The 22096-nt window shown below is 56.1% G+C and overlaps 1 protein-coding gene across 7 annotated transcripts in view; it reads right to left on the reverse strand.

The window, feature by feature from the left end:
• Nucleotides 1-6156, reverse strand: part of BRD1 (bromodomain containing 1) — a 35452-nt gene extending 29296 nt beyond the window's left edge. For 3 of the 7 annotated variants that reach the window (XM_036019760.1, XM_028533022.2, XM_036019757.1), the window contains exons 1-2: nucleotides 5852-6154; nucleotides 1272-2651 (exon numbers count right to left, since the gene is read on the reverse strand). In XM_036019760.1, coding sequence (XP_035875653.1) covers nucleotides 1272-2638 — 1367 coding nt within the window. In that variant the 5' untranslated portion in view covers nucleotides 2639-2651; nucleotides 5852-6154. Of the gene's footprint in view, nucleotides 1-1271; nucleotides 2652-5069; nucleotides 5298-5851 lie in introns of those variants that run through there. The other 4 variants (XM_028533024.2, XM_036019759.1, XM_036019758.1 and 1 more) reach the window with 3 other exon arrangements.
• Between the last annotated feature and the right edge of the window lie 15940 nt (nucleotides 6157-22096).

The following is a 22096-nucleotide window of genomic DNA, read 5'->3' on the forward strand; positions in this document are numbered from 1 at the left end:
AATTCAGTGACCCCTCCTCCCAGGACAAAACCAGGATTCTGAGTGGCAGGTGTCAGCACACTTCTACAACCTCAGCAGTAAATGCGTGACACGCGAAAACCAAACTGTATCAAACCATGTGTCGGAAGGCATGAATTATTTTACCCCCAAATACATAGGAAAACAACGTGAAAACTAATACTCAATACATTGAAAGTAACTTTTACTTCTTAATAAAGTCCCGGAAGTCTTGCACGCACTTGATCTGTAAGATAAACGCAACTTGACGTACGCATGACTTGCAAACAACGAGACCGTCTGGGTAACAGCAGGCGCCCCCCACTTCCCTCAGGGGCAGACGCCCAGCGCACCCCAACCTCGTGGGCTCAGCGCTCTGCCTCCCTCCCCCGGCATCACAGGCCCCAGCCCTGTCACCGGGGCAGCGTGCCACTCCCTCGAAGCCCAAGGAAGTGCTGGGAGCGGGGTGCCTGCTCTCCGGGACTCCGGGGCACTGGCTCCGTGCGAAACTCACCGAGTAACTTACCTCGCACCCCAAACACGAGCGTTTGGGAAGGTGACAGAGAAAAGTCCAGAGCGCGTCCCTAACAAGAGGAGCAGGCACAGCTGCCTGCGGACCAGCTCGCAAGCCGGGCCAGAGCGCGGCGGGCCCACCCACAGCAGGCGCCAGCAGAGCCCACACCCCCCCACTGTGGACCCCTCCGCCACTGTGGACCACGCCAGTCGAGAGCCCCACGCTGACCAGGCCACGCTCCCATCCCGAAGGGCGGTCGGAGTCCAGAGAGACTGTCACGCTGACGGTGGGGGGGCCAGCCCGCCCTCCCCACGGCCTCCGGGGCCCCACTCTGATCTCCAAACCAGGGCCTCCTTACCCGGCCCCGCTGCTTCACTTCCCAGCAAGGGACTTAAAAACCCTGCACAGTCCCCGAACGTCGGTGGGGGCGCGAGAACCCCTGACCGCACCCGGACACCACAGGGCGCCAGACCCGGCCCCGCGGGCCGTGTGGCCGCGGCCACCCTGGCAGTGCCTGGCTCGCCCTGTGGGTGAGAACGGGCATCGAGGACACCACCCAGCCTTCCGGGTCTGAGAGACTCGAGTCCCCTGCAACACCCGCGCCCCCGCCGGGTGGTGGGTGAGCAAGGCCACGTGCCGGGGGCCACCAGGAAACTCCCTCCACGGAGGGCACGAGGCCGCCCCGACACAGCCCCGCGCAGGCCCTCCCTGGCGCCCCCACGCTGGGCCCACCCCGGCGCCCACGGCCGCACACTCTCACCTCTGGGGGGGGATGTACGGAGCACACACGGGGGGCAGGGCTGCGCACGGCTCGCTCAGTGCTTTCTTGGCCTTCTTGGCCTTCTTCCTGACCTTGGACGAGGACCTGACCGTCTTGGCGGAGCTGTCTTTCCGACACACCCCGTTCTTCACCTCGACGTCCCCGTAAATGTTCAGAGGCCTCCGGACGCAGCCCGGGGGCGTGTGCATGTCACAGTAGGCGGTCTTGCGGACGGAGAAGGTCGCGGCGCCCCCCGCCAGCTCCCTCACGGGCTCCATGCGCATGTAGAGGCCGGCCCTCTGGGCGCACGTCACGTGGAAGGCCGTGTAGCAGTTGGCCTTGTGGCACTGGATGCAGGCGCCCACGCCCTTCTGCTTGCACAGGTAGCACGTCAGCCTCCAGCGGGCGGGCGGGATGTTCCGCACGCCGTCGATGGGCTCGATGAACACCGTGTTGGCGAAGCCGACCTCCGGGATCCACAGGGCGCACACCACGTGGCCCCAGCGGTCATCGTCCGTCTTCTTGAAGGCACCTCCCTTGTTGGGGCACAGCACGCAGTCGGCGGGCCGGGCCCGGGACTGCAGGCAGTGCCGGCAGAGCCACTGGCCCTCGGGGATGTAGGGCACGCCGTAGCACTCCTGGTGCACGGCCAGGTTGCACAGGTCGCAGAAGAGGATGACGTTGCTATTCTGGCACTCGCCGTCCATGCAGATGCAGCACACGGCGTCCTCGTCGATGAGCGACTGCTGCTCCCCCTGCTTCTGGGTCTCGCAGTACGACTCCTTCTCGAAGCGGTCCATCAGGAACTCGAACACGCTCTGCGACACGGCCGCCACGCAGTCGCCCTTCCGCTTCTCGTTGACGATCTCCAGCCAGGCGTAGTCCTCCTCGTCCATGTCGTACTCCACCTCGTCGTCCAGCTCCTCGGCGGACTTCTCCACGAACTTGTAGTACACGGGCGGCCGCCGGGGCGCCGCCGGGGGGCTGTACTCCACGATCCGCACCTTGGGCTCCGGGAGGGCGCTGGCCAAGGCCGGGGAGCCGTGGGCGCTGGGGAGGGCCTCGCTCTTCTTCTTGACGCGGTTGTTTTTGTGGCGTTTAGTTCTCAGGCACACGGGGGGCCGCTCGCTGTTCTCCTTGTTGCTGTTGCACTCGCTCATCTCCTGCGCGGTGAGGTCATCCTCCAGGATGATCTCCAGGGGGTCGAAGATGCTGATCCTGTGCAGGCGGCCCTCGATCTCGATCTCCACCATCCTCTGGGCTTGTGCGTAGGTCAGGGTCTCTCGCGCCGGGGAGTGCTTAGTGCTGCACGGGGAGGAAGGGTGCCTCGCTGCAGCGCCTCGATGGCATCGTCCTTTCCTCCTCATTTGGTACTGACCCCTGGAACAGGCAGAGGGGGGTTAACACGAGGACACCACCGGGCCCACCCGGGCAGCGCCAGCCCGCCCGTTCACACGGAAGCCGAACTCCCAGCTAAGACACCTCTGAGGTTTCAAAACCACTCGCCCCAGGACTCACGGCCGTGTGTCAGCAGCCCGTCACACCTCGCCGGGGACTCCCAGAAAACCAGACGGCGAGGAGCGGGCCTCGAGGGCTATGTGCGGCGACAAGCCCCTCCAGTGCCCTGAGGCTCCCCCTGCTCACCAGACGCCTTCCTAGACAACAGGTCCCTGACGTGACCGCGGCACCCCTCAGGAGTGGCCCTGCCCGGGGACGCCCCCGCACCCAGGTGGACTCCAGCAGGACCGGAGTCTCTGACCCCGAGGCAGAGGTGCCCTGGCTCCCCTGCCACTGCCCGGGGCCACCCGGAGCCCCAGGGCACCGGTCTCGGTAGCACCCGTGCCAGGCCCCGGAGGCCGCAGCGGTCTGACCGCAGCCTGGCCTCCTTCTCCGTGAGCGCGTCCCCCACATCTGCGTGGAGGCACAGGGCCCCCAACAAAACCAAGAACCGAGAGGGAGCCCCACACTGATCTAGGGGGACACCCCTCACCCCCAAGACTTCCCGGCCCAGCTTCTGCAGGGCCTCAGTGGCAACCCCCAGGACACCCCCACGGGCCAGCCGGCCTGCCGCTTCCCCTCAGGGGTGCTTCTCGGTGCTGCTGGCCTGACCACAGCGCCGGGGCAGCCCTCCTCCCCTCAAGCACACCCTGACACCAGCAACGTGCTGCCAGGGACGGCACAGCGTCTCCCGTCCTCGCTCCCCGGTGAGGGCCGTCTGAACCCTACGCTGCCTGCAGAGCCACCAACCCCCCGGCCTGCCGGCACTGGCTCAGGGACCGGGACTCTTGGCCGGGAGGTTACGATCTGCTCCTTTCAGCCCCCGCTGTCCCTTGCTGACTGAGTTTACGTCACGTTAACCCCCCCCACTCCAGACCACTGCCCACCCCACAGGAGTCTGTTACCCCAGGAACCCACAACACAGACCCCTCCAGGCCTCCAAGGCTCCACCCCCAAACACCATCTTTCCGACAGAGAGCAAACCAACGCTAGAGAGAGGGGCTCTCACGGGCTCTCTTAGCAAACACGGCCGTCCCGAATGGGAGCCCGAGGCCCCCAGCTGCTCGTGGCAGCCGAGCAGGAGCCCAGAGCCGAGCACCTGGGTGAGGCGGGAACCACGGCCTCACGGACACCTGGCGGGTCTTCAGGAAAAGGGCTCACAGCACAGGGCTCCCGCGGCAAACCCTGGGAGGAGCTCCCAGCAGTCCCCACACGCACTCTCGAGACAAGCACTTCCGAGAGCAGCTCGTTCTGTGCCGTGTCAGACGGACGCCTGCGCCTCAACGGGGACTCCTCGTGAGGGGGAGCATGGCCTGCCCGGCGGTCCGCCGGACCCCAACCCCCCCGGCACCCGGGGGCTCCATGTGCACCCGGGGACCAGCCCCCAAGTCCTGGGGCATGAGCGGTCAACAGAGCCACCGCCCAGCTGGCTCTGGACCTGCAATCCTCTCTAAGGGGGAGCTGGGCGTGTCCCCCAGGTGTCACTGCCACAGCCTGCAGAGGGGACCCCGAGGCACCCAGGGGAAGGTCCACGTGTCACCATTGAGGTGCGGCAGGAACAACAGTGGGTTACTCACCACGGGAAAAGCAAACTGGTAATTTTCTCCTCCACAGTGAAGCGCCAACTGGCTCCAGCTAACGCCAGCCCTCAAAGCCCAGCCCCACCGGGCCCTGGAGCCCCACCTGACCCTGGAGCCCCACCTGACCAGGAATGTTGCCCAGCTCCCTCGTTTGAGAATGCAGTTGTGACCGGGGGAAAGGCCCTCGGCAGCACGGCCCCACACAGCATCCTCACCTGCCGTCACTTCCACACCCACAGGCTCTGCATGTGGCCCCCTCGGCTGCACCCACCCTGGCAATGCAGCTGGGGGGGGAGGGCCCGCAAGGACAACCCGAAAGCCTACCCACAAGTGACTCTGCTAAACGGATCCAGGAGAGCCGCCTGCCGCCCAGGAGAGGAAGACTCCCCACTGACGACCAGCCCGCAATGCCGGCTCAGTCCCTCTGCTGCCTGACTCTGCACGGGTGGGTCCCTTGAGCTCTGCAAGCCGCTGCTCCCTGTGCCACAAAGCGCGACCCCGAGGAGCACGCCCCTCCGGGGCTGTGTGCAGACGGAGTGAACCCAGAGCGCTGGGCCCGGCCCCGGGCAGAGCAGGTGCTAGGCCGGGTGAGCAAACACCACCCTGACGCTGTAACGCTCGCTGTTCACGCGACGACCAGGCAGGGCTGAAGTGCGGGGAACGACAGGGTCGGTCTGGACGGGGGTGGTTTCCTGGGCCTTAGGCGCTGGTCAGGACTTACTGTGAGCTCACAGCAGCTGCACTTTCTGCAGACCGGGCCTCAATAAAGTTCCTTCTTCAAAAAACGGCCCAGCAGAGCCGGGGCACAAGTCCATTTCACGGTGTTTACTGCCAGCGCCGCCCGGAAGCGGGAGGGACGCCTCCCTGCGCCGCCGAACGCCTGACCTTGCGTCCACCGACTCCCCGTCTCGTCGGCAGCCTTTAAGTCGGGCCTATGGCCGGGCCCCTGACCCGCAGAACGTACGAGTGTGTCTGTTACATAACGCGACCCGCGGGCGCGACCAGGGCTCCCGGCCGGGTACAGCCGGCTCTCGCGCCGGTCCCGCCCCGCTGAGGCCGCCCCTGCTCTGCCGGAGCCCGCGGAGGCCGGCAGCGCGGGCGGGCCCGGAACGAGGCCGCAGGGCGGGCGGGCCCGGAACCAGTCGGGCCCCTGCCGCCCAGCCTCGCGCCCCACGGCCCGGCCTCTCCCACACCCCGGCTCCCGCCGCCCGAGACCACCCGGCGCCCGCCCCTCAGCCCGGTCCCCCCGCTTCCCCTGCACCGCGGCCTGGGGCCCCACAGCCCAGGCTCGCGCAGGCCGGGCCCCCGAGCAGCCCGGCCTCGCCGCGGCCCCGGCCTACCGCCCCAGGCCGGCCTCCCCGGCCTCCCTCCGCGCCCGCCCGCCGCCCGCGGACAATGCGCCGCCGCCGCCGCCGCGGCCTCCAACATGGCGGCGGCCCGGCACCCGGCGGCCCGCGAGACGGCAGCGGCGGCGGCGACCACCGCCCGCCCCCGCCCACTCACCTTCGGGGCCGCGGGAGCCCGGCGGGCGGGCGGGCGGCGCGGGGGCCGGCGCGGCCGAGGCGGCGCTAATGGCGCCCGCGGCTCCTCCGCCAACGGCCGCGCAGGCCCGGCGCCGCCACTCCGGGCGCGGGCTCCTGTCGGAGGGCTCCTGTCGGCCGGCGGCGGCGCGGCGGCGGCGGGGCCGGGGAGGCCCGGCGGGGCCCGGCCGGCGGCGGGGTGCGGGGAGCGGGGCGCGGCGCGGGCTCGGGGCTACTCAGACACTCGGACCGGCTCGCTCGCTCGCTCCGGACCGAAGGAAACAATGCGGCGAGCGCTCCGCCCGGCGGCTGCGTGCGAGACGTGCCCCGCCCGCCGCCGTGACGCAGCCCGGGGGCGGGGCGCCAGGGGGCGGGGCCCGGGGACGCGGACGCCGGGGCGGGGCTGGGGGCCGCCGCGACTGCGGCGCGGGGCGGGGGGGCGGGGAGAGGCGCCTGGCGGCCTGCGGGGCAGGGGGCTGGGGGCTCGGGGGGCCGAGGGGCCCCGGGCGCGGGGAGGAGCAGAGGGGGCCTCAGCCGGGCGGAGACCGAGGAAGTGGGAGTGAGAGGGCTGGACCGAACGCGGGGACACACTGGACGGGGGCAGCTGGGGAGGAAGGGCGCCCCGCGACCAGGAAGGAGAGGGGCGCCGGGAGGGAGGGGCTGTCGGGGCGGGCGGGAGAGCGGCGGGCAGCGCCGGGGGGGCCTGGAGCGGCTCCGGGCGGGGTGGGGCTGGGAGGGCCGCGAAGGTGAGCGCGCAGGGCCGCTCGGGTGCCTGAGCTTGGTTTAAACTCCAAGGTGCAGTGGTCTGGTGACGGTTTTCACCTGGACGTCACGTCCCACAGTGTTTCGAGAGGAGGGAGAAACCTCGACGGCTCCCTGGTTTCCCCGAGGGGTGCGCCGGGGCGGCGCTGGCTGTACGCGCTGCCCGCATCCAGCCTGCGGCGTCGGGGGAGTCTGGGCAGCGCGAGAACGCGCGCGCGCTCCCCCCCCCCCCCCAGGCAAGAGCTGTCCTTCTGCGCCGATGGGGGCTTCCCCCACACGGGCCGGCAGGACAGGGCCCACTGCTTAGGACGCCCCACAAATGCCCGCCCAGGCGCACGAAGCGGAGACGGAGCCCCACTGCGCCCGGTGCACGAACTGGGAAGCGAAGGCCCGAAGGGTGGCCTAGGACTGCAGCCCCGGTCGCCCAGCGCTCAGACGCGGCGGGGGCCCCACCTGCAGGCTGGTGTCTTAGGGCCCGGGTGCGGCGCGCCCAGCTCCAGGTCCGGCAGTCCTCCTCTGCTGCAAAGACGTCCGCTTCTCCGCGTGCAAGCGGCCGTGCAACCGCGGGTGGGGGGCCGGCGGCTGGGGCCTGGACGCCCCTCTGCTCTGGAGGGCTCACCGAGGCGGACCAGCGAGGTGGAGGCCCCACGGCGGCGCAGAGCACAGGTAAGAGGCAGCCTCGGCAAGGAGAAGGCGGAGGACGGAAAAACTCGGTTCTGCGCGCCACAGGGGAGAGGAGCAGAAAGTGTCTTCTCAAAGAGTCGAAGTGCGCCAACGGAGTTAGAAAAGGCCCGTTCTCGGATTCCAAGCGTAAAGAACCGAGCTCAGAAAACTTGCGAGAGGAAATGATCTTCTGTGATCAGACTGAACCTGATTGTCAGTGGTTCTGAGAGGAGCGAGCAGCCTAGATGGTTCCTTGGCCAAGAGGCCACTGACTCGATGCTGAGGAAATTGAGCGTAGATGTCCATACCCGGTGAAACTGGCGTCCAAGCGAACCAGTAAAACGAGGATATTTCACAGCCCGGAAGCACTCAAGTTCACCTCACACAAAGTCTCTAAACAATTACTGAAAGATGTGCCCCAGCAAGATGAAAAGGGAATCCGAGAGTGAGCCACGGACGCCAGCAAAGAAGCCTGTTCAGACTGTTAAAATCAATGATTTGAGAGAAAACCGCAAATGAACTGAATAGGGCTCTGACGAGAGTAAAGGGGAACAAGAAATAAAAACGTACTAAAGTTCTTGAATTACCAGAGGATTTTAGAATCAACAGAAAATGGCTTAAAGTGTTAAACTATCCAAGTTCCCAGTAGAAAAGTAGAACTAGGATTTGCAAACTTCAAGAGAGCTGGGCGGGAACCGAAACGAGGGAAAATCGAGAATGCCAACAAGTAGCAGAAAAGAGGAAACGAAGAATGCGTGGTCAGTAGGGAGCATGATACGAGGTGACAGGAATGAATTTAAATGAATGATGGAATCAAAGTCATCTCCTGGAAGACTGAGCCTCAAACTGGAATACAAATATCATTCCAGCGTTTACAAGAAATACACCTTAAAATGTCACAGAGATTGAAAACAAAGGAATGGAAAGCGTGGGTCACACAACTTCTGCTTCCCAAAAGACCACAAAAAGAATGAAGAACAAAAGACTAAAGAATGAAAGACTAAAAGACAGACAATGTTTGCAACAAGTGTACCTTGCAAATGATTAGTATCCAGAATATATTTTAAAAAAAAAAACAACCTTTTGAATCCCTTAGAAAAAGACAAGCCAATAGGATGGGCAAAACTCATACTCAGGCTCCTTAGACAGACATGGAAGGGCGGGTAATGCCACTAGTAATTTTTTTAACTTTTTAAAAGTATTTTATTTATTTACTTTTAGAGAAGGAAGGGAAGGAGAGAGAGAAACATCAATTTGTGGTTGCTGGGGGCCGTGGCCTGCAACCCAGGCATGTGCCCTGACTGGGAATCAAACCTGTGATCCCTGGTTTGCAGCCTGTGCTCAATCCACTGAGCTACGCCAGCCAGGGCTACCACTAGTAATTTTAAGAAGCCAAACTGAAACCACAGCAAATGAGCACAAACGTTGAAAGTCTGGCAACACGCAGTGATGGCAAGAAGGTGGGTCAGCCGAACCCTCCGGGCTAGAGTGGTGGGTAGTGGGATTATCTTAGTAAATAAAAGGGCATTGCCCAATGAAATCGGATCTCTGCATCTGTTACCACCACATAGCAAACCACCCCCAGAACATCACAGCTCAAACCAGCAGTCGCTCCCTTTGCTCGTGGACCTGCCATCTGGGTGAGATTCAGCAGTCAGAGGTGGCCGGGTTCCTAAGGGCAAGCATCCCAAGAGAACCAAGTAGGACCTGTGTCACTTTTATCTTTTTCTGGGGCAGCACACTGGCTTTCCAGATTTGTAGCATTTTTTGTATTGTCACCTCACCAGTCACATAGCATCAGTTCTTGCACAAACCTGCCGAGATTCAAGATACAGGGTGTGGGGAACACCCACCCCTCCTTCCTGTGGAGAGAAGGGTCAGTCTCTCTCGTAATCCTCATCCAAGGATACATTTATTGATTTGAGAGAGAAACATCGCTCAGTTTCCTCCCACATGCACCCTGACCAAGGGATTAAACCCACGACTTTTGGTGTATGGGGCAATGCTCCAACTACCTGAGCCACCTGGCCAGGGCAGTCACACATGAAGAGGGGCGTGACTGTGGGGGAAGTTGCATGGCCACTGTGGGAAGAGGCAAGCTGCCACAATGTGCACACCCATTCCCAGCTGCAGGGTCAAAGAGGTGTGTGCTCCTAGGTAAGTTCCATGCCTAGAACCTGCACTTGTCCATCAGGAGACACGTGTCAGTGTTCAAACCAGCACTGTTCTTCGCAAAAATACCGGTAAAAAAAAAACCTTGAATGCCATGGATATAAAGTGAGGGGTGTCCGTACAATGGAGTAGCACGCAGCTAAAATGAATGAACAGCGACACTTCTGCACTGTGTGCTGAATCTCAGTATTGCTGAATGGGAAAGACAGCTCACGGAAGACTGTGATGTAAAGAGTGAGTCCATTTACACTCAACAGAGCTGGGAAAGAGACATGTGAGTGTGCACGCACACACACACACACACACACACACCCCTCTACCTTCTTCGGTATCTACTGACAAACCTTGAGTTTGTACTGACAGCTCCAGTTCCGGCCCAGCGGAGTGCATTCTCTCCTCCCTCCTTCCCGCGGAGCTCTCAGCAGTGAGAGCCCCGTGTGAGCTCACCTGGAGGCTCAGCCCCCACCGCGTGCTGGGGCTCTACCAGCCAGACACGTGACCCCAGACGCACCAAACGGCCATTAGATGTGCCACCTGAAAAGCTCAGTTCTGGGGACTGCGCACCCCCACCTCCAGCATTGCACCATTGAATCTGCAGCTGGAAGTTCAGACCCAACGAAGACAAGGAGAAAGCAGGGCTATTTTTTAATGTTCTGGCAGAAGATGAAATCCATTTTCTCCTTGATCTATCTCTAACCTTTGATTTAGTGGACTGGGCTATCATAAACAAGTGAAACGTTCTTCTTTTTTTAAGATTTTATTTATTTATTTTTAGAGAGGGAAGGGAGGGAGAAAGAGAGAGAGAAACATCAATGTGCGGTTGCTGGGGGCCGTGGCCTACAACCCAGGCATGTGCCCTGACTGGGAATTGAACCTGTGACACTTTGGTTGGCAGCCCGAGCTCAATCCACTGAGCTACGCCAGCCAGGGCTGTGAAATGTTCTTTAAATGGTATTTTCTCACTACAGAATTTGAGAAAAGTTTCTCCTGACTCTTCTCATATAAATCTAGTTGTTTGAACAGTTTCAGTAAAAACCAGTCCTCCTTTTTCCTTGGATCTAACAAGGCAAATCAGTTGCACAACCCATGCTTTATGCTCATATCATATTTGAGAATACATCTCACGTGATTCCGTATGGCCCACCCAGCTGTGGAATGAGGGTTGTGGCATCTGTGTTGCACCAACGCCCACACAGCCCTCAGACCCACACTGGGCTCTCAGTCTAACACGTAGTAAGGAGGACACCACAGTCCAGGAAAATAAGAATGTACTGACATCCCTGAGCACTGCCGGCAAACCTGAGGCACATTGCTTGGTTGGGTTCTGTAACCTAGGAGCAGAAGAGCAAGTGGGAGAAATTAAAATCTCAGGCATAGCAGAGACCCGATCCTGTATTCCTTATGATGACACCTCCAGACAGAAGCCGAATTTCCAGCCTCCGCTGTTGGGCAACACGACAACATTGCTTAGATGTGCCGGCCCAGCCGGGAGGCTCCTGCGTGCTAATTACCGCTTCTTACAGCATCTGCGTCGATGAGTCAGGTCCAAACACAGTAAGACTAGCTTTCTGTGCTCACCAGTAACCTTTGGGATTATCACCACGAAGGAAGACAGGCCAATACAAACACTTCCAACACTTTCCTCTGAAGAGAAAGAAAGAGGGCAGTGGGCCTTGGGGCGGGAGGCAGAGTGTGGTCTCGCACACCTGCCCGGGGAGTTTTCTGATTCTCTGGGCTGTGCCTTCTCGCTTGTCACTTACTATCGATTGTGGGTTTTTTACAACTTAAGGAGGACAGACTTGTAGAAAAGGATGGTGAGGTGAAATGATTCTCGTCTGAGAGCAATGCAAATGAGCGCGGCCCAGCAGCAAAGGACAGAAATCACTCCTGTCTGCAGAGAAGAGTGCAGCTAGAACAGGGTGCAGCGTTCTGTCCCTGCAGAACACCCGTCTGTTCGTCACCTGAATTGGCGAGCCCGCTCAAGCCAGCTTTTCCTCCCCCGCCACCCATACTTCCCTCTCCCCCACCTTTTGAAACAGCCTTACCATTATGCTGGTCTCCACATAAATGGTTTAAATAAATCTTCAACACACCCTTACGTTAGAGCTGTCGAGTCGGACTTCTAACTGTTTGAGACATGGTGCTTGGACGGCTCCTGTGTGTGGCTAGCTGCCTCCTCAGCACGTGCTCCAGGAGGTCTGCCAGGCGTCTCAAACTCAACGTGCCGGACACTGAGCGCCTGGCCTCTGTCTCCAGACGTCCCCTTGCTGGTCTTCATCCTCCGTCATGGGTTGAACTGTGTCTCCCCGAAAGATACGTGACCTCCTGACCCCTGGGCATGGGACCCCATCGGGAAACAGGATCTTTACAGATGGTCCGATTAAGATGAGGTCATTGGGGTGGACCCTGATCCAGCGACTGCTGTCCCTTTAAGAACAGGGGGATTGGGGCACGGACACACAGGGGGAAGGACACGTGACGACGGAGACAGAGACTGGGAAGATGCACCTACGAGCCCAGAACCACCAGCCGCCGGGAGCGGGAGGGGCAGGGAGCCCCTGCCGCACAGGTTTCAGAGAGAACGCAGCCCTGCGGACTCCCCGAGCTCAGGCCTCCGGCCCGTGGGACTGTGAGACAGAACCTTTTCTGTTTGTTATTTTAACCACCCACTCGGTGGTTGTTTGCCGTGGCAGTCATGCCTTCTCAGGAAGGGGTGACTCCACGCTTTGCTCAATGAAAGGTAGTGCCCTACTGCGCACACCCAATCGGCCAGGAAACCCCGTGGGCTCCCCTTCACCAGGCACCCCCAGATTCTTCCCACGCAGAGCAGCCCGAGTGCCACTGCCACTCCTGGGCTTGGAACCTTCCAGTGGCTCGCCTCTCTCGGAGTAAAACTGAAGTCCTCAACTCAGCAACCAAAATAAACAAGCGGCTTTAAAAACATGGGCAGAGGACTTCAGTAGACATTTCTCTGAAGAAAATATGAAATGGCCGATGAGGACAGGACAAGATGCTCAGCATCATCAGCCATCGGAGAAATGCACGTCGAAACGACAACGAGACACCACTGCACGCCACCCGGACGGCTGGAATCAAAAGGTCGGACAGCATCAAGTCCTGGGGAGGGTGTGGGGACGCTGGAAGTCTCTTGCAGTGCCAGCAGGAACGTGAAACGGGGCAGCTGCTTTGGAAAACAGGTGGGCAGTTCCTCAAAATGCTGCACAGGGTTGCCACGGAACCGGCAATGCTACTAACAGGCACACACACACGCCCAGGAGACACGAGAGACACCCGTCCACACAGAAGCGTACGTCAAGAGTCACAGCAGCATTGCTCACAGGAGCCAGAAAGCGACAACAAACCACATCCGTAAACTGACGGAGGGACAGGTGGTGAAATGCGGTCTGCCGTGGACGGAGCACCAGTCCCCAATGGAGAGAAGTGAGGTGCTGAAGTGTCCTGCAGCGTGGGTGAATCTGGAAAACATCACGATAAGTGAAAGAACCAGGAAGGCCACAGGCTGTGTGACTTCACTGACATGAAATGTCCATTTTAGGCAAATCTGGAGCGGCGGGAGGCAAATCAGCGGTGGCTAGGGCCCCTGGGGCGGGGGTACTGGGGGGAGACCACTGGCGGGCACGGAGCTTCTCTGGGGATGGTGGGAACGCGCTAACGTTGACTGGCAGGGGGTCCCCGACGCTGTGCACACACTAGAAACCATTCAATTATACACATTTTAAATGGGTGAACGGAACAGTATGCGAGTTACATCTCAATAAAGCTATTTTTAAAATACACTGAATAATTACATAAACAAACTTTAGAATAATATCAGAGACTTCTAGCCCAGAAGGAGATGATGTAAACATGTCTCTCCCTGCTCCTCCAACTATTGCGCAGCCAGAAAGGTTTTTTTTTTTTCCCCCTCCGTAAAATGGCTCTAGTAGCACTTGGTTGTCTTTGACTGCATTTGAAACAGTTTTCTTGGATTATATCGTGACAGCCGTCATATCAAGGGGCATTTAGGAAAAGCTTATCAATGTCGCTGCAGCCGTTTTAATACTGCAGGTGGAAACATACACAACAATTTGGCATAGTATGCTTTATTATTTCAAGAAGGGTAAAAATGTAACTGAAATGCAAAAAAAAAGTTCTGTGCAGCGTGTGGAGGAGGGGCTGTGACGGGCTGCACGTGTCGGAAGCGGTTTGTGATGTTTCTCGCTGGAGATTTCCCGCCGGACGACGCCCACAGTGGGGCAGACCAGGCGAGGTGGACAGCGATCCGACCGAGACCTTGAGAACCATCAACATGACAGCACACAGGAGAAAGCCGACACGCTCAAAATATCCAAATCAACGAAGTTATTGGTGAAAATGAAGAAAGTGTCTTTTATTTTACAGGGAAAACACTGAACGAACTTTTTGGCCAACCCAGTAAGTCACCGCACAGCAGCCAAGCGCTGGTCTCTGAACGGTGGGAATGGGAAGGCGGGCCAGCCAGGCCGAGGGCTGCGGGAGAACTGCGCCGCAACCCGGAGTCCCCCGCCGCCCACTCAGCCACGCACGGCAGCCCAGGCCCAGCGCCTCCCCGCCCGCCCCCCAGACCGGCAGCGTGGAAGTGCCCCCCTCGGGGGGACTGGTGGAGGCTGGGTAGGGACCCTGCCAGAGGCCACCACCGGTTCCTGGCAGCCCCGATAGTCCCTCCGCCCCTGCGGACGGCACTCTTGGAGCGAAGGGGAGCTCTAGTGGGAATCGAGGAACCAAACAGACCCGCATGGAGGCGGGCAGGCCCCCCAACACCGCGTTCTTGCTGCAGCCACGCCCATGGACGCAGGCGGACGCAGGCGAGGACGAGCTGCCCCTCGCCAGGGCGACTGCGCACCGAAGCGGAAGCTGTGCGCGGGGTTCGGGTCTCCGGATGCACTCTCCAAACCAAGTGGATGACGACTTTTAAAGTCACTGTCAGCCCTGGCTGGCGTAGCTCAGTGGATTGAGCGTGGGCTGCCAACCAAAGTGTCGCAGGTTCGATTCCCAGTCAGGGCACATGCCTGGGTTGCAGGCCACGGCCCCCAGCCGTTGATGTTTCTCTCTCTTTCTCCCTCCCCTCCCTCTCTAAAAATCAATAAATAAAATCTTTAAAAATATATTTTAAAAAAAATAAAATAAAATAAAGTTACTGCGGTGCCAGGGAGTTCCCACCCTGGGGAAGAAAACGCAGACCCCAGCGCTGAGACGAATCAGACGCCGGAACTCTCCGACGGGGAGAGTAAGGCCGCCACCCCAGAATGCTTCCGCGAGCAACTACAAATTATCCTGAAACAAAGTAAAACACAGAAAATCTTGGCAAACAAATGGGTTATTAAATAAAGCAAATGGAAATTATGGAACTGAAAAACACATCAAAATAAAAAATAAAAAAGCTCGCTCAGCCCGACCTGCTGTAGCTCAGCTGGCTGGAGCATCGCGCCGTAACCGAAGGGTCGCGGGTTCAACCCCCCGGTCTGGTGCCTGCAATCCCGAGTCTGGGCGCGCACGGGAGGCGACCAACGGAAGTTTCTTTCTCACGCTGACCTTCCTCTCTCTCCCGTCCTCTTTTTCTAAAAACCAATGAAAAGAATGTGCTCGGGTGACAACTGAAGAAGAAACCTCCCTCAGGTAGGCTCCACAGCACACCCGACGTGACAGCACAGAGACCCCATGAGCTGGAAGGCAGAACAACGGAATTTCGGTCAGAAAGACGGAGAAAAACCAGACGGAAAGCCATAAAGTGACAGAGCTTCAGGGGACGGTGGGACTATGAAACAGAGAATGAACACCTGTCTCCTTGGGTCCCGGGAGGAGAGGAGCAGGGTATGGGGCTGGGGAAACACCTGAAGAACTGGCGCCGGAAACTCCCGAGTCTGGCAAAAGACCTACACCTGTGCGTTCGAGAGACGAAGCAAGTCCCAAACAAGATAAACCCAAAGAAATCCATGGCGTGCACGTGATAACGAGACTTCTGGAACCTAGTAACAATGGGAAAAAAAAAACCTTGAAAACGGATGGAGAGAAGCAGCACATTGCCTACCAGGGAAGAACTAGAATAATAGTGGGTGTTTCATCGCACCCTCGGAGGCCAGCCAGGAAGCAGCACATTTTTCACGTGCGAAAAGGAAAGGACTGTCCACCATGAACTCCGTATGTGGTGGAAATACGCTTCCAGAAGGAGGGGGGAAACAGACGTTCTCAGACCAAGGCAACGAAAACAATTTGCCACCAGCAGAGCTGCCCATGAAGAATGACGGAAGGAAGTTCTCCAAATAGAAAACAAACGACAGAAGAGGACTTAGCACCTCGGGAAGGACAGACAGACACTGGAACGTGTGAAATAGAGCAAATGTCACAGGTTATCCTTTTCACCGTGAGTTTACTAAATTCCATCGGACTGTCGAAACAAACGGGGGGGCTGTTCGCCCTGGCAGGGCGGTTCTGCTGTTGGGGCCTCATCCTGTGCACCCAAAGTTTGTGGGTTCGATCCCCCATCACGGCACGTCCGGGGCAACCAGCCGATGTTTCTCTCATATCGATGCCTTTTCCCCTCTCTCTCTCTCTCCCTAAAATCAGTAAGTATATCCTTGGGTGAGAATTAAAAAAAGACTTGTGACTATCTGACATGGAGCTATCATGTACAAGTACAAAATACTTTAGATATTCGTATTTTTTAAATTTTTTTTTCTGATTTGCTGAATTTTTTTAAAGATTTTATTTATTTATTTTTAGAGAGGGAAGGGAAGGGGAGAGAGAGAGAAAGAGAGAGAGAGAGAGAAACATCAATGTGTGTGTGGTTGCTGGGGGTTGTGGCCTGCAACCTAGGCATGTGCCCTGGCTGGGAATCGAACCCTCAGTGCCTGGTTCGCAGCCCGCGCTCAATCCACTGAGCTACACCAGCCAGGGCAGATACTCGTATTTTTCAAGTGGGGATGGTGGGGGGGCGAAGTGGAAGCCAGGCTTCTGCACCGCCCCAGAGTGCTGAGACCACGTCCACAGACTGTGAAGACGCACGCCTGTTGCTGAGACACCCGGAGGGCCGCTGAGAAAACGACACAAAGTGTCACACTCAAAGGCGGTGTGAAAAAAATCAAAAGGGGCCCTGGCTCCCTGGGCCCCTTTTTGGGGATTGAGCGTGGGCTGGGAACCAAAGCATCCCAGGTTCGATTCCCAGTCAGGGCACACGCCTGGGTTGCAGGCCATGACCCCCAGCAACCACACATTGATGTTTCTCCCTCTCTCTCTCTCTCTCTCTCTCTCTCCCTTCCTTCCCTCCCTAAAAATAAATAAATAAATAAAATCTTTAAAAAAATCAAAAGGGAATTATAAGCAATGTTCGTGTCTCCTACAGGAACTCAAAAACACAAAGAAATGGCTGAGAAAGAGAGGGCATAAAAAGAGAACAAATAATAAAACGGCAGGCTTCAACATAAGTTTAAAAAATATATAAAATATATATATATAAAAAACTAATATATTAAATATATATTAACTTTATAGTAAAACTACATTTAAAAACTTAATGTAATGCTATGAAGACACAGGAAAACACACAGACTGTCAGAGTGGATTAAGGAAGAAACAAAACCCAGTGACATGCTGTCTACAGGGAAGCCCCTTCAGGCATAAGGACACAGGTAGGTGAAAAGTGAAAGAATGATAAAAACACAATACATGGAAACTTAGTGAAAATGTAGGCATGGCCATAGTTTATGATTTGTTAAAGAACATAACATGCATTAGATAGTGTAGTGTTACTAATTCTATATTACAGTCGGGTGAAGGAGACTCGGAACCAGGAAAACTGCTGAGAGCAGAGAGGAACGTCACGCAACGATAAAAGGACAATCCTTCTGAGAGACATAGTGACCCCGAATGTGTACGCGTCGGACAACAGAGTTTTAGACACAAAAAGCAGAAACTGAGAGCGCTGAGAGGACATGCGGGAAAATGTAAAATCACAGGTGGGGACTGGCGTCTTCAGCCACTGACAGGACCACCAGACGGAAAGTCAGTAAAGATACAGGAGGACTCACTACTACCACCCTCCAGCAGGGTCTGAACACCATTCATAACACACTCCACATACCAGCAGCTGAATACACACCCTTTTCAAGCACCCATGGAACATCACCCAAGGCAGGCCTTACCCTGGCTCAAAAAACAAACCTCGAAAAGTTTAAAACAGTTTAAATAATACAGAGTACGTTCTCTGATCATAATAGAATCAAACTAAGCTCCCACTTTAAGAACTTAGGGGGGGAAAGAGCAAAATAAGCCCCAAGAAAGCAAATAATATAAACAAGAGAAAATCCCTGCAACAAAGAGCTGGTTCTTCGAAAAAAACAACAAAATCGACAAACCTCAGGCAAGACCGGTGAGAGAAAAAAGAGAAGGCAGGTGACTGACATGAAGAATGAGGACTTCCGGTCAAGATGGAGGCACAGGTGGACAGACACACTTTGCCTCCTCGTGCAACCACAGAAAACCGTAGGAAGAATTACAACTAGATCTCGAAACAAACAGTGCCCAGAACCCTCAGAAAATCGAGCTCTTTGGAAGTCTGACCACCCAGGATCCAAAGAAGCCGCGCTCACCCAGACCAGGAGGAGGGGCGGAGCTGCAGAGACAGGAGGTGGCACAGGGATGCTGTGTGGCCCAGATGGGTGGCAGAAGCAGAACAAAGGGTCCCACACTGACACATGGTGGACAACAACCAGGAGGCACACCTGGTTGGCAGCAAGCCGTCCCAGCCCCGGCCCAGACCACGCAGCCGGGGGGTCCAGTACCAGGAAGATACAGCACCAGACCTTCTGGCGGTAAAAACCAGTGGGGGTTGGGGCAGCAGAAAGAACTGCCAGATTTTCAGGAGACTCCGTTGAAAGGGCCCTGATGGAGTGAGAACGTTCACAGATCCACCCACTCTGGGGTGCAGCACCAGGGCAACAGCAGAAGGGTACCCATCACGCACGGTGAGAGAGTGAAGTGACTGGAAACAGGATAAGTGACAGGCACATCTCCAGAAGCCAGGCAGCGGCTTCCCCAAGCCCTGCCCCCCCCACACACACACACACAGAGCCATAACGCCCAGAAGCAGGTTGCCCTGCCCTGGCAATCACCTAAGGCTCCACCCCACACAATGCCCAGGTGCCTTTTCTACAACAGGCCATGCTACTAAGACAGGGAGTCACAGCAGCTCTGCCCAGTACACAGCAACAAACACAGGGAGGCTGCCAAACGGAGGAGACAGAGAAATGTGGCCAATGGAAGCACAGAACAGAAGCCCTGAAAAAGAACTAAATGAAATGGAGATCACTAACCTAACAGATGCAGAGTTCAAAACACTGGTTATCAGGATGCTCAAGGAACTCACTGACCACGGCAACAGCATAAGAAAGACCCAGGCAGAAATGAAGCTTACGTCCGGTGAAAGAAAGAAACACTGACAGGGAATCGACAAGGGAGAGGATGACGCCGAGATTCAAATCCATGCCTTGGAACATAAGGAAGAAATAAGCATTCGACCAGAACAGCAAGGAGAAAAAACAATATAAAAAAACAGGAGAGTATAAGGACCTTCTGGGAATCTCCAAACGTACCAACATCTGAATCATAGGGCTGCTAGAAACAGAAGAGGAAGAGCAAGAAATTGAAAACTTACTTGAAAAAAACTGAATGAAAACTTCCATAATTTGGCAAAGGAAATAGACATACAAGTCCAGGAAGCACAGGGTCCCAAGCGAGTTGGATCACACCAAGACACATCATAATTAAAATGCCCAAGGTTAAATATAAAGATTCTTAAAAGCAGCAAGAGAAAAGCAGATAGTTACCTACAAAGGAGTGCCCATAAGACCATCAGCTGATTTCTCAAAAAAAACCTTGCAGACAAGAAGGGACCAGCAAGAAGTATCCACGGTGATGAAAAGCAAGGACCTACCACCTAGACCACTCTCTCCAGCAAGGCTACTATTGCTTGGAAAGGAAGGGCAGATAAAGTGCGTCCCAGACAAGTAAAGCTAAAGGAGTTGATCATCACCAAGCCATTATTACATAAAATGTTAAAGGGACTCATTTAAGAAAAAGATCAAAACTATGAACATTAAAATGCCAACAAATTCACAACTATCAACTGAATCTAAAAAAAAAAAAAAAAAAAAAAACTAAGCAAACTACCAGAACAGGAATAGAATCACAGATGTGGAGATCATTTGGAAGGTTATCAGCTGGGAGGAGGAAGGGGGAGGATGGGGGAAAAGGTACTGGAATTAAGAAGCATAGTTGGTAGGTACAAAAAGGGCATGGGGATGTTAAGAATAATGTAGGAAATGAAGGAACCAAAGAATTTATATGCACAACCCATGGACATGGACCAAGAGGGGGACTGCTGGATGGAAAGGGGGTACCAGGAGGAGGAGGCCAAACGGGGGAAAATTGGAGCAACTGTAACAGCGTAACCAATTTTATATACATACATATTTATATCTTTTTATTTTATTTTTTAATGAGAAGCCTATTTTTTTAAAGATTTTTATTTATTTATTTTTAGAGAGAGAAGGGAGGGAGAAAGAGAAACATCAATGTGTGGTTGGGAATCGAACCTGAGACACTTTGGTTCGCAACCCACACTCAGTCCACTGAGCTACGCCAGGGAGGCCCTATCTTTGTATTTTAAAGAATGACATAGGAGGTATCACTCCAGACCCTACAGACATTAAAAAGGTAGTAAGAAGGGTGTGACGGTTAATTTTGCATGTCCACTTGGCTAGGTCCCAGTGCCCAGATGCATGGCCAAACATTGTTCTGGGTGTGTCTGCGAGGGTGCGGTTAGATGCCACGCGCAGTGGAATCAGCGGACTGCGCGTAGAGCAGATTGCCCTCCACAACGTGGGTGGGCCCTGTCCAATCAGGCAAACGGGTGTGACATCATTAGCCCCCAGGGAAATGCCAACCAGAAGCACGATGAGCTATCACACCCATTATAGCGATGAAAGTAAACACCTGTGACCGCAGCAACAGCTGGTGGAAACGTGGGGAAACTTGATCGCGCATGCGCTGCGAGAGCGGAGGGAAGTGGCGCTGCTGCCCTGGACGCCAGCCCGGCAGCGTCTTCAAGAACTAGCCACACAAGTGCCGCACCGCCCAGCAGGTGTGCTCCGGGTACTTACGCCAGGGAAATGGACACTTCTGGTCACACCACAGCCTAGACACAAGCATCCATAGTGTTTTGTTAGTAACAGACCGAGGTTGGAATCAACCCAGACGCTCTTCTACAGGTGGGTGTAAACAGCCTGGCCCGCCCACACCTTGGAATGCTGTTCGCGATACGGAGGACCACACTATCGGCAGGTGCAACAACTTGGAGGGATCTCCAGGAAGTTTTGCTGGGTGAAGTAGCTACTCCCAAAGGTTACTTACTATGTGATTCCACTTATAAAGAACTGAAATGACAACATTTTAGGGGCAGAGGGCAGCTAGGTGGTTGCCAGGGATTAGTGACTGGTGGGGACAATCCAGAGGTAGGTGTGGTTAAAAAAGGGCAACACAAACCCTGGCTGGTGTGGTTCAGTGGATCGAGCACCAGCTTTCGAACCAAAGGGTCACTGGTTCAATTCCCAGTCAGGGCACATGCCTGGGTTGTGGGCCAGGTCTCCAGTAGGGGGCTCACAAGAGGCAACCACACACTGATGTTTCTCTCCCTTTCTTTCTCCCTCCCTTCCCCTCTCTAAAAAATCTTTTAAAAAAAGGGCGGGGCAATATGAGCCCTCACCTTTGGGGTTCTTCAGTATCTTGCCTGTGGATGCAGGAACCAACTTGGATACAATTGTACTGCATTTAATACACACACAAACACAAGTAACACCAGGAAACACGATGGGTGGATTGTATCAGTGTCGATGTCCTGCTTGTGATCTACTGGGTCTTTATAAAACGTTAGTCCCCCCCGGAGGGCGGGGGGTAAACCAACGCACAAGAGCACTTGCTGTTGTTTCTTAGAATTGCATGTGAATCTATCATCTCATCCGTAAAATATTCAATAAAAAAATTCCACTGCCAGGAACTCTCCCTGAGCAAACAACCAGAAGGGGCTGTGAAGGTGTAAGAGCAGCCACGCTTCCCTGAGAAGTGTCTCTGTCGGAGCTGCTGCCCGCCTGTGTGGTGTGGCCCTGGGGCCCGCACGCCACGGTGTGCGGCCATGACGGGCCTGGACGGTCGTTTTCATAATCTACCAGCTTGTATTCGAAACCTGGGCAAGACACACATCTAACTGTTTTCTTTTTTTTTTTAAGGTTTTATTTATTTATTTTTAGAGAGGGAAGGGAGGGGGAGAGAGAGAGAGAGAGAGAGGGAGGGAGAGAGAGAGAGAGAGAAACATCAATGTGTGGTTGCTGGGGGCCGTGGCCTGCAACCCAGGCATGTGCCCTGACTGGGAATTGAACCTGCGACACTTTGGTTCACAGTCCACGCTCCATCCACTGAGCTATGCCAGCCAGGGCCACATCTAACTGTTTTCAAAGTGGACATTGCCCACGAGCAAACTTTCTGGAGCTGGTTAAGTGCACTCAAACCCTGGGGGGCCCAGGCCCCTGGGAGGCCAGCCCTG

Source organism: Phyllostomus discolor, chromosome 2 (assembly GCF_004126475.2).
Source record: "Phyllostomus discolor isolate MPI-MPIP mPhyDis1 chromosome 2, mPhyDis1.pri.v3, whole genome shotgun sequence".
In the NCBI taxonomy this organism is placed as follows: Eukaryota; Metazoa; Chordata; class Mammalia; order Chiroptera; family Phyllostomidae; genus Phyllostomus; species Phyllostomus discolor.